General features: G+C 46.8%; 2 protein-coding genes across 2 annotated transcripts; both read left to right on the forward strand.

The window, feature by feature from the left end:
* Positions 1 to 91: 91 nt before the first annotated feature.
* N7516_006575 (DNA repair ATPase SMC5) lies at positions 92 to 3,884 on the forward strand (the record flags this gene model as incomplete). The annotated part of the gene is made up of 6 exons (XM_057219295.1): positions 92 to 481; positions 542 to 1,453; positions 1,509 to 2,399; positions 2,456 to 2,528; positions 2,583 to 2,710; positions 2,760 to 3,884. 6 exons carry the CDS (start codon positions 92 to 94, stop codon positions 3,882 to 3,884), a joined length of 3,519 nt encoding a protein of 1,172 aa, XP_057073386.1.
* A 7,705-nt stretch (positions 3,885 to 11,589) lies between these two features.
* N7516_006576 (C2H2-type zinc finger protein) lies at positions 11,590 to 12,536 on the forward strand (the record flags this gene model as incomplete). The annotated part of the gene is made up of 2 exons (XM_057219296.1): positions 11,590 to 11,767; positions 11,830 to 12,536. 2 exons carry the CDS (start codon positions 11,590 to 11,592, stop codon positions 12,534 to 12,536), a joined length of 885 nt encoding a protein of 294 aa, XP_057073387.1.
* Between the last annotated feature and the right edge of the window lie 176 nt (positions 12,537 to 12,712).

The following is a 12,712-nucleotide window of genomic DNA, read 5'->3' on the forward strand; positions in this document are numbered from 1 at the left end:
GATAGCCCATGAGGCTCCCTCCGCATCTACTCGAGGGTTCCAACCAACATGGCGTCACCCAGTATTCCTCGTCGTCGACCTCACAGCGAGGATGAAGAAGGCGAAGACCCTACGTTTACACCCCCCAGCCCAACCCTCAGACCACAAACGCCCCCGCTTGAACCCCGCAGATAGCGATGACGGATCGGAACCTGAAGAGGAGAGCGAAGGTGGAGGCGAGGCAGAGAGCGACGAGGATAGCGCTGGATCTGAAACACCAGGAACAGTTTCTCAGGCCTCGCGTGCGATAGCCCACGATGGCCTTGGCCCCGGAGGCTATAAACCGGGTGCGATCGTGCGGATCAAGGTGACAAACTTTGTGACCTACACATCCGCAGTGTTCTATCCTGGGCCAAAACTCAACATGGTCATTGGTCCAAATGGAACGGGCAAAAGCACCCTGGTCTGTGCCATCTGCTTAGGCCTGGGATGGGGACCTCAGGTACGACTCGAACTTTAATCGTGCAAATCCACCCCATACTAACATTAATCCGATCTCTAGCATCTTGGACGTGCCAAAGATCTGGGCGAGTTTGTGAAGCATGGGGCCCGAGAGGCTGTAATTGAGATTGAACTATGCGGACCTCCCAAGAATAGAGAAAATTCCATCATCCAGCGAATCATCAAGCGCGATGGCAATAAGAGCTCATTCACACTTGACGGAGTGTCTGCTTCTAAAAACGAGGTGTTGAAACTGGCTCAGTCGTTCGCCATCCAGGTAGACAATCTCTGCCAATTCCTCCCTCAGGATAAAGTTGCCGAGTTTGCTGCACTTACACCGGTCGAGCTCCTTCATTCCACCCAAAGAGCAGCAGCTGGCCCGGAAATGACCCAGTGGCATGATGCCCTAAAAAGACTAAGAACCGAGCAGAAGAAACTTGAGACAGCCAACCGTGACGACAAGGAAACACTAGAAAATATGGAAAATCGCCAAGAGATGCAAAGAGCTGATGTCGAAAGAATGCGCCAGAGAGCCGTGATCAAGCAGAAAATTGAAATCCTTGAGCGTTGCCGTCCAATTGTGGAGTACAAGGAACACCACAATGCCGTCGAGGCCTTGAAGGCTAGAAAAACCGAAGTCGAGCGAGAATATCGTCGGGTCCAAGCAGAAAATGAGCCTATTTTACGCGCAGTCAACGCCAAAGAGGCCTATATCGCGCGATTAAACGGCGTGAAAGATGACCGAAAGGATTCTGTCGACAAGGCATCCAGGGTCGCCACTGCACGCGGCCAAAAAATCGACGAATTTGAGAACAGGATCAAGGACCTCAACGATCAGATTGAAGCAGAAAAAAAGAGCGGTCAAAGACACCAGTCCGAAGCAGCATTGGCTCAGCAAGCTGTCAACAGACTTCGACGCCAACAAGAAGAGGAGGCTGTGGAGTTCGATCCAGAATTTTACAACGAGACTTTGGTAAGAAACCCTATATTCTCCATTATTTGGACGAGTATGCTTATCCCAACAATAGAGAGAGAAACGGCTCGAAAAACGCGAGCTTGAGACCAAGGCCAGAGAAATCCAAGACAAGAGACAGCCCCTTCAAGATCAACAACAGCAAGTGCAAAAGAGTATCAAGCAGGCCGAGCTCCAGCTGAGCAGCTTGGACTCAGCCTCTGGCCAACAAGAACTCAAGTTGCAGAAAGCATCTGTCGATACGCTCAAAGCCTATAAGTGGCTTCTTGAGAACCAAAACAAGTTTGAGAAAGAGGTCTTTGGTCCTCCAATCGTTACATGCTCAATCACCGACCCCAAATTTGCCGATGCTGTCGAGTCTTTATTCCAGAAAACAGACTTCACATCGTTCACTGTGCAGACCAGGAATGATTTCCGCACCTTGCAACATGCGATTAACCAAACCTTGGCGCTCCATGATATTAGCATCCGCACCTGCTCTCTGTCATTGGATACTATGACGGCTCCAATGCCTAATGATCAACTTGTCCGATTGGGATTCGATGGTTGGGCAAGGGACTTTTTGGTCGGGCCCGATCCTGTCATTGCCATGTTGTGCAGTGAAAAGGGCCTACACTTGACTCCTATCGGACTGCGTGAAATCTCAAATGAAGTATTTACCCGTTTGGAGGAGGGGTCGATGAGCAACTGGGTATCTGGGAAAAGAAGCTATCAGGTGACTCGGCGTAGAGAGTATGGACCTGGCGCCACATCAACCCGGGTTCGAGAGATCAAGCCTGCTCAGGTGTGGACTGCACAGCCAGTTGATCTTTCCCTTAAGCGCGAACATCAAGAGAACATCACGTTATGGAATGAACAGCTGCAAGACATCAAGGACAAGCTTGAGTCCGAGAAGGCTGTCGTGTTAAAGATACGCGAAGAACACGACCAGGTCGAGCGAGAAATGGTAATTTCTGTATTTCTCTTGCTTCTCGTCACACCTTATACTAATTTGTGCTACAGAAAGACATCGAGAAAGAAAAGAGCACAAAACAGACAGCTCACACTCAATACCGAGCAATCCCAGAGAAGATCTGTATGTTCCTTTTCTTGTTCTTCTGCGATCTGGCACTTGGCTAACAGCTTGCAGCTCAACAAGAGGCCAAATTGCAAAACGTTACATCGATGTTTGAAGGGGTCCGAGAGAGAGTTCGTGAGATTCGGAACCGGCAAGACGAATTTGCAATTCAAAAGGCTGAGGCCGCTGTCGAATATGCTGTAAGTTCATCACTGACAGGTCTGTCTACTTTCATCTGACGTGATTTAGGATGCTGTCGAATTGTTCCGCCAAGCTTATGAGGAGCTCATCAAAGTCGAGGTCCTATTTTTGGAGGCGACTTCCGATCTTCAGACCCTGCGGCATCGCAACATTGATAGTACGAAATTACTAGAAGCCAAGAGGCGAGAGGCACAAGAAGCTACCGTTAAATTGAGGGAATCCAAAGTGAAGGCCAGAGCAGTTTTGCAAAAAGCTCAGCAAATCAGCCGAGAACTACACGACCAACCCGAGGCGCAAGCTGTACTTGAAGGGCTCGACGATCATGACATGGATAAACTCGAAGCCGACATTGACTCTGAAAAGGCCCGACTGGAACTCACGCATGGTGGTAGTAGCCACATGATCAAGGAGTTCGAAGACCGTGAAAAGTCCATTGAGAAGTTGCGCTCGAAACTCGCCGACTTCCTAGATAAGCTTACGGAACTTGGCAATGCGATCGCAGATATCCGCAAGGACTGGGAGCCCAAGTTGGAGGCGCTCATCGAGAAGATCAGCGATGCTTTCTCGGATTCTTTCCGCCGCATCGGATGTGCTGGCCAGGTCACCTTGGGCAAAGCAGAAGGCGAAGCTGGGCCCAATGGCGAGCCTGGTCCTAGCGAATTTGCGGATTGGTCGATCGTGATTCACGTCCAGTTCCGTGAGGGCGCGGGGTTGTCGGTCTTGGATTCACATCGCCAGTCTGGTGGTGAGCGAGCCGTGAGTACCATCTTCTATCTCATGGCACTCCAGTCGCTCTCGGCCTCGCCCTTCCGCGTGGTCGATGAGATCAATCAAGGTATGGACCCGCGAAACGAGCGCATGGTTCATGGACGGCTGGTAGATATTGCCTGTGCCTCGAGCGAGACCGAGGAAACCGACGAGAATGGCAACGCCATCGGCGGCGGTGGGGGTGGCCAGTATTTCCTTATTACACCGAAGTTGCTTGAACAACTGTCTTACAAGCCGGGTATGCGTGTGCTTTGCATCTACAGTGGGGAGCATATGCCCGAAGATTATGACAAGACGGAATTCAAGAAGGCCATTCGAAACATGAGGGCAGTAGCCGCCGGTGCGATTGCCAGTGGGCCATCTGAAATCATGCAGAGCAATGGTCAAGTGGATGTCTATGCCTAATGAAGTTCTCAGGGGGTTTTACAACATAGTTGAATCTCCAGTTTCTGATACCCAATACCATTTTACCGTTTAACCTGATTTAGCCTATCTTCCGGATACATATGTACATACGTATGTAGATTTATGATTTCAGTACAACATACAGAGAAAAAGGAGTACAATGTAACCACTTTTATTTTATTTATTTCTAATATATGAACTACATACAACATACATATATTGTAGGTAGGCAGATAAAAGATCATAAGATATAAATCACACAGGCGTGGGTCAAGCACTCAGCACAGACACGGAGTGGCCGATCATGCATATGGGGCCAAAAGGGAGCCGCAGTGGACTCTTTGGGAATATTTCCCCAAAGGTCAAAGAGGTCAAGGTCAAGGTCAAAGACAAAAACCGTTTACGCCTTTTCTGGCTTTTTGACTTTTTCTTCCTTTGCTCCGGGGGGTTTTACCTCGAAAGTTCGATGAAAAGGATTCTCATCCATGTTCGGATCGGACGATTTGACCAAAACAGAAATAGATTTACAGAAACAAGAAATAAGGAAAAAGAAAAGAAACAAACAAAAGAAACATACTCCGTAGTCCATAAGAAGAGAGAGCTCAGATCGACAGTTTCGGTCGATCACTGATCATCGGAGGATTGCACACCAATGGGCTATCAACATTCGACACTCCTTTCGCTAAGATCAACTCTTTTTCCTCTTTTCCTATCCCCTATTGAGATGGTTATGCATATTACTGCACGGGGTTGATCGACGTTGCTTTTTAATCGATTGGTTCGATATTCTACGATGCAATGCAAAGAGATTCTTGTCTGTCTCATTTTAATATGTCATTCTCTCTCTCTCTCCTCACCCTACATACACCATACAAAGTACTCCTCCGTACTTCGTACATCACATTTCAATACCAAACTGGGTGATGCATCATAGCGCTTGGAATCCTGCACGGCCCCAAAGTCTGATCTACGCATTGGTCACTCTACGAAGGACACTGCTTAATCCTTTTTCAACGGCCCCCAATAATGTGGCTTGAGGTTTCACTTACCCCCATAGAAGGTCAAAGACAAAGAAAAAAAAATTATACATGGAGTAACAGCCCATATATTGTAAAGGTACCACAGTGAGACTTCAGATTCAGATCGTAACATCGCAGGGTCACACAATCTCGGCCACACCCGGCATATTCAGATCTGGACGGGCTGATGACTTGGAAATTTGTTATATTGCAGACTGACTATGCACAGCCTGGACTTAGTTATCATTGAGAACTTGTACCTTGTACCTTGTACCTGGTAACTGCATACAACATATACTAGAGGAATGGGAATGTACGGAGTACAATGCAAGCCCTTTCCTACATTGTACTTGTTTTTTTTTTTTTTTTTTTTTACTTGAGGGCTCCGATCCTGTATTATGGCGACAATACCAAGAAGATGGGACCCAAGCCAGACCTGTATCCAATAATACATGCTACCCAAAATTCACATGTAGACCCAACGGATCATGGCGTGGCGAGATGAACTAGACAAGGATGTATAACCGCCAACAAGGCCCAAGGCCCCCAGATCCCCTTCTCCCTCCCCCTAAAAAAGTAAAAGCCTGGAATGCAACGGTAGGATGATCTACTCTTGTCACTTAGCACTCACAGACTTCTCTTCTACCAATCTAATGGCGCACGGAGTAATGCTTTCATAATAATGAGCTCAAACAGTTCAACACACAGGCCGTTCCTACCCAATCCCCGCACAAGGGAAAGTAGCAATTGCCGGCATGAAATCACACCGTGAAAATCACACGTCGATCAAGATCTACCATTAGCGTCCAACGTACGCACTACAACATACGCACTACAACGTACGTTCCATGCTGGACAAGGTTCATATTGGGATTGCCTCTTCGACAGGGGTTATTTAGGGATTGCCTTCTATGCGACCGAATGAATGGCCGAATTAATGACCGAATTAGTAACGGAGTCCTGGTTCGATGATCATTATTTTACAGTCGAAACTTTATATATATATAGTTATATATCTATATATAAATATGTACCTTGCAAATATAAATGTAGACAATCAACAACAGGACTGGGTGTTAGATTTCTCATTGGTATATTACATTGCAGTAGCATTGCATCCTAGTGAGCGATCAATGCGATGGGCATTCTCGTATGCATAGTTAGTTATTGCTACCATTGACATGTGTTTGGGAGGCTGGGTATGATCAGACCCCCCCCCCCCCCCCTTCCCCTCCCCCGGTGTGTGTACAACATACGGAAGATGTCCGGAGTTATAGTTGCTTACATACTTGCATACGTAGTGGTGGGTGGAGGAATGTGTACTCCAATGGGTGGATCCCGAGGAAATCACATAATCCTGAGTCATCGGGTTGGATATCATGAATCTCAACGGTTGCAAGAATGAATTCTTCCGAACAAATACCCGAAACCAACCCGGAAGGATCAGAGCGGGAAAATAGAAAGCTAAATGAAAGGAAGAAAGGAAGAAAGGAACAGAGTGGACGTATGATGCCCGAATAGGCAGGAAGTTAATCAAAACACTGAACTTTATTCCTCGGGCTTTAGAGTCTTAGTTAACTACGGAGTAGCGGAGTAGTTAACTATGGAGTACTCCGTATATGTAACTATGGAGTATGGAGTACGGAGGATCTTGTAGAATGTAGGCAAAGACCGAGGCAAGAGTCAATATATTCAAGATAATGAAACCGACTATCAAGGACTATCAGACAATTCCTGTCGACTATACGCGGGTATATGGCTTCATTTGGATATGGCTCATGAGTTTAGCGCAGAAATGTTTCTCGGGTGTTTCACAGCTCCAGTGGAGCGAACGGAGTGCAGATCGCAGATATCCATATCCAGATAGTACAGACGGAGTACAGAGGTACTGTAGCAGAGACATAGGCTCATCGGCTGTCAAAGTGATCTGATCTGTCTGGATCTACCGATACGATGTGCTAAGAACGGATGTGAAAGGGGGTTAGTGCGGGTATAAACAAGAGCCAGCACAACTTGGATCTACGATGATGACCATGGTCTGGTACCACCTCCCTAAAATAGCCATCAAGCGCATGGACACAGCTCCATCATTACTCCATTATTGCTCCATGTTCTCCGTTTTTTTTCTTTTCTCTTTTTTCCAACACAAAAATATGGAACCCCACGACATGGTCAGTTCGCAGGCCTGGAGCTAGAAACAGAGAAGAGAAGAGTAACCCGATGCTAGGGGCCCCACGGCCGATCCCACACGGGGGTTATACCGAGGTGGGAAACTGTACGCCCGGTAAGATGCCGGTAAGCTCTCTAATTTAGTTGGTGATCGCCCTTGACGAACAGGTCGTTGTTTCACACACTTAAGACATGCCGGGTTCCAACCGTCTCTTGCCTCACACCCTTTCCGGCTGTACTCCGTACACCTAGCTGGGAATAGTACGCTTCGGTAGGATTGTACCGTAGCCCTGGTTCCTTATTGAGTGTTGTGTTTTCTCTCGGGCTCGACTCCGTGGAAGCAGCCCCCTTTTTTTTCCATCTCTAGATCTGCTTTCGAGACATTCAAACATGTACTCCGGTATATTGTAGGTGATCGCTGTCGATCATCCCCCGTTTAGCATCGAGTTATACATAGCAGATAATTAAGGGTCTTTGTTTTTGCTTTTTGGAATTGATATTCTATTATTACTTCCCCCTGATTTTTAGTGTTCGGGCGCGGATGCGGATGCGGATGCGGCTAGCTATACGGCGGATACGCTTATGAGAATCTATGTTGTACGGTCTAGAAATGAACCTTTCCTATTTTTTGGGGGCTAGAAAAGGATCAAAAACTTGTCGAGATATTGGATCCTGAAGGAGTAACCTATCAATCCTTTTAATAAAAAAAGAAAAAAAAGAAAAAAGAAAAACAAGTTTCCACGGTAGTTATATTACTCCGTACTCGTACTCCGGGTGGCCATCAATGGGACCAAACAAGCAAGTTCAGGACAAGTTGACCAAGACTATCACCAGATCAGCCCTGGAGGTATCTAATCTGAATCTAGATCCCAACCAATATTCCCGATAACATGCGTCCTAGTATGGAGTAGGTTTGTATAAATTAGGGGGTAAATACGAGCTAACGCAGAACAATATCGACATTACGTGGAGGACCGCATCGGAGACACTCCCTAAACCGTCATCGCTTAGCGATGGCGGGCGATCATGGGATGAGTCAGCGGGAGCTATGGCCATCGGTTACCGATGGATGGTAGCCCCCCCCTGAAGTTGGATCTTCGTTGATCCACCGATCATTTCCGAATAGGAAGGAGGTTATTGGGCAGAATTGTTCATATAGTTACAACATAATACAACATAATTCTACAACATATACATGCAGTTATGGCGGACGAATCTTGAAATTATCCACTTAAAAAATGAGGACGGAATTGAAAGGAGTGATTTCGATATGGTCATATTAGTGAGAATCTAATTATCAATAAATTAAATACCTACATAAATAACATAGAATATGTATACTACTGCATAGTCTTCGTCGCGGGAAGATCCCATGTGGATATCCTAGTGATCGGACGTAGACAGGTGCATCGGATTGAATGCCAGATTAGGGCTTGTTGCCACGTGAAATGGGAGCAAAATTAAATAAAAACAAGGTGCATATTGTATGCGTGGCACTTGCATATTTACCAGGCGCGTCCACCGTCCAATAGAAGCACCTTCCCAAGTAGGACAAGCGTAAGATCGGATCTACCAATCCCCGATCGGCGTATAACCTTGGAACAAGCTTGGCGGTTTAGAATTCATAGTGACCTCGGTATCCACGAGGAATTACTCCGTAGGTAATTTTAAATTTCACGGGTTACAACCTTGGAATAGGTTTAGATACGGAGTGACATTCGAAGAGGCAAACCACTTTTTAACTTTGGGAATTCCCTCAAAGGTTAACGCTTGGGGAGGAATTTAATTTTAATTATAGTTTGGGATTTCCCTTGATGAAACACAAACACGATGTGATATGTGATACAGCAGACACAATGCGCATGGATATATGCAAGTGCCATGTGTCAACCTTTCCGCAAGGCAACCAGTACTCTGCAGTGAACATCGTATTTGAACAGATATATTGTAGAGGGTACTACTATGTACTCCGTATATTGTATACAAGAGAAATCACATCTGCGAAGATCCAAGTTCCTCGCGTGGTTGGACATGTTCAGCCCCACTGATTTGCGACATTAACCCGACCTGGACAAGCCTGTTGTGTTCGGGAAGAAAGGGGTGAGACAGTCGCGTGGCATGGGTCCAGTGCCCGGGATCAAGAAACGATCAGCGATCACGGCTGAATCCGCTACGTACCCGGATCTATGACCTAAAGAGGATAGCTCGATCACCTTCAATATGGCGTTCCTCGGTCAGATTGACCATCTGGGCAGACTATTGATTGTTGACTGGAAAAATAGAATGTTAACTCCGTACTCCGTACGTGGCTTGGAGATAAATATAGTGAAATGGAAGGGGGAAAAGTAACTCTTGGTTTAACATTCGAAAAAAAAAAAAAAGAAAAAGCTAAATGTAAACGTAAACGTAAAGGGTAAAATTGCGCCCATGGGACGAGAATCGAGCGGATCACACTTCTCCCGGTTTTATGGCAGAAGAAAAAAAAGGCAAAAAGCAAAAATAGGCTTCCGAGCATGAAGCTTCTCAGAATGCAGATCTCTAAAAGTGCATTTCCTATATGACACCGGAGGACTGCTTATGACTATGACTTAAATGACTTTATGAGGGTGAGAATGAAAGGTCAAATATACATTTACCCTGGGCCGAACCAAGGGAGGCCCAATCAATGACCCTGGAACACAAACACCGGGACCAATCTCAGTTGAGGATAGGCGATCCGAACCAAGTGCCGACAAGGGGGGATCATCCGTAGGACCGGGACGATCCTAACGCTCGAGCCATTCTTGAATAGTAATCAATAAATCGATATGTAATCATGCTGATAAGGGTTTTGCCGGGTGGGACACGGAGTGCAGAAATGAATTATGAATTAAAATGGACATATGTATGTATGATCCATAACTAACTACAGTTACCCAGTTGCCATCTAATTCATTTTATGCAGTCCGTTCTCTGATATTACTTCCGTCACCGGCGATCTCTCGTAAAGGGCTAAATAGTGGAGCTCGCTTCCACGAGGCCGGGACAAATCCACCCCTAACGGCCAATCCCCAGTCGCGCCTGTGCAGAAATCGTGCACGGCCGGAGATGGTGAGAGGTAAAATGGTAATAGGAGTAATGTTCCAGAATGCCGATCGTGTCAATATGGAACTCGTTTTCGCCGGTTGCCATAGTTTAGTTCCACGGTTTTGAGGAATGATATTCAGGAGCGAGGTCTTAGATCGACTCTAGGCCTTGAATCACCTTCTCAATTTAGTATCAGTACGGGGTTTCAAATGCCGGAGCAATCTTTCCTTTCCTCCATTACCAACCCAGATCAACGACTAGACAGCGACTAGAGAGTACGTCGTAGATTAACCGGATATTGTATACGTATCATGCATCAGAGTGGGAGGGTTAGCATGCCTTCTCCATGGATGATATACCCTCTGCTCATTGTGCCTGTAAGGTTCGTGTAAGCGAACCCAGAGCCATAGGTTAATAATTGTTTCAGCCATTCCTATGGTTTCGCCCCCAGCGCTTAAAGTCGCTGTGATGGTAATTAATAGATTAAATTAAATTTCATATTACATCCCAGGAAACCTTGGAACGCATGAATGGAGTACCCTGACCAACGTATAAGCAGCGCAGGTGTAAATACAGTTCCAAGGTTCCGGAGTAGTGGCTCAAAACGGACTAGCGTCATCCCTTTGTGACCTTCCCTTTTCGCTCGCGCCGTTTTACTCCATAGCCACGCGACAAAATGATCTCCTGAACCGTCCACGGTCTCATCCCCCGGGTTTTATACCTATATTATTGTATCATTATCGTAGTTCAAAGGGAGACATACCGAGAATGATAATATCAATATCTACCCCCCATAAAACCGTTCATCTTTTATATCACTCGTAGATCAACAGATCCCTGATCGATCAACCGTTTATGGGGTGGCTTGTGATATGTGACAGGTCGAGCAGGATCTGCACTAACCGTAGCCGAGGTGCAATCGTCCAACGGGGTCTTTACGGCCTCCCAATTTGGGTTTAGTGTACTGCACATCCCACAAGGCTGGAAGGTTGGGGCTTCTGTTTTCGCGTGGGTGAATCGTCATTCCCCCCACGTTAATCTCCGAAAAGAAATTTTTAATTTTTAATTTTCTTTTTATTTTCGCTTAAATTAATTTTAAATTGAATTTGACTAAACCTAAATTAGGAAGAAAATCAATTAAATTAAGCTTTGGGGCAAGCTGCGTCTCATTAAAAATAATTAAAATAATTAAAAGAAAAGAAAATAGAATTCAAAATAAAAGATTAAAAGATTAAAAAAGAAATTAAAAAAGAAATTAAATTTTTTTAAAAAAAAGAAAATGTTGTAACGAAAATCGTAATTTTGCCTATGTCGGCACCCTCCGCTGGCGATCATCTAAAGCCGCCCGCCTGCTTTCGAGGTATAAACCTCGTGGCATCCCCCACTCACTGAACAAAGCCGAACTTGAAACGCACCTGGATCAAACCTCTCTCCAACACATATTCTTCATCATGGATCTTGCGAACCTCCTCTCTCACAGTACGGCTGTCATGCCGGGGTATACTCCTCTCGAGTCCAGTTACTATAAGCGCTCGCCGCCTCTCTCGCCGCCAGCCGAAGAGCCTAAGGTCTCTTTGCCCTCAATCTCATCTCTCTTTGAGGGTGCCGATGGTGCTCAGCACGCAGCTAGTGAGTACTTCCAACTATACTACAATCCCCAAAAACATCCTCGCTAACCCTATACCTCCCAGAACGCCAACGTCTCTCACCATCTCTCGGTGAACGCCACGTTCAGGTCCAGTCCTACGAGCTGCCTCCAACACCACCTTTGCGTCCCGGCTCCGGCCACGCCCATCGCCGCGCATCTCCCGTGGAGTCGCTCTCTCACAAGGAAGCGCACCATCACCACCACCTACACCGTTCCTCTATCTCCAGCAACGGCTCAATCCACATCCCCCGCAACACAGCACCATATGCCTCGCCCGCCCCCAGCGTTTCATCTTACACCTCTCCCATCGACGCTCCCCAACAGCCAATGTACTACCCACGCCCACCAACCACATCCTCTTTCCAGCCCTCGACACCGGCATCAGCTCCCCAGATGCCTACTGTTCAGGTCCAGACCCAGCAGCCGCACTCGCACTCCCACTCTTCTTCGGCTCTCATCTCTCCCGTCACCCCGGCCTGGCAACACCACCACTACTTCCCGCCTTCCACCGCAGCCCCGTACCAGCAGAACCATGACCGCTATATCTGCCGTACCTGCCACAAGGCTTTCTCGCGCCCTTCTTCACTGCGCATCCACTCCCACTCCCACACTGGCGAGAAGCCCTTCCGCTGTACACATGCTGGCTGCGGTAAGGCTTTCTCCGTCCGCAGCAATATGAAGCGCCATGAGCGTGGCTGCCACTCTGGTCGCCCGGGCCCTGCTCCTGCTGCTACTGCACTTGTTGTATAAGCCGTTGCGGATTTGTTGTCTCGGTATTATTTCGATTCTTGTCATATTGTTTTTTTTCTAAAGGGGGTTTTTTCTTTTGTCCGGTGGAGGTTTCTTTTGTTTGGCGTTGTGTGTGATGCCGTGATACCCTGGATCTTGGTTTTGATTCTTTTTTTCATCGGATTCCCATTTGGTTT

The sequence above is a fragment of the Penicillium verrucosum genome (genome assembly GCF_028828655.1).
Source record: "Penicillium verrucosum strain IBT 35672 chromosome Unknown utg000002l_segment0_segment0, whole genome shotgun sequence".
Taxonomy (NCBI): Eukaryota; Fungi; Ascomycota; class Eurotiomycetes; order Eurotiales; family Aspergillaceae; genus Penicillium; species Penicillium verrucosum.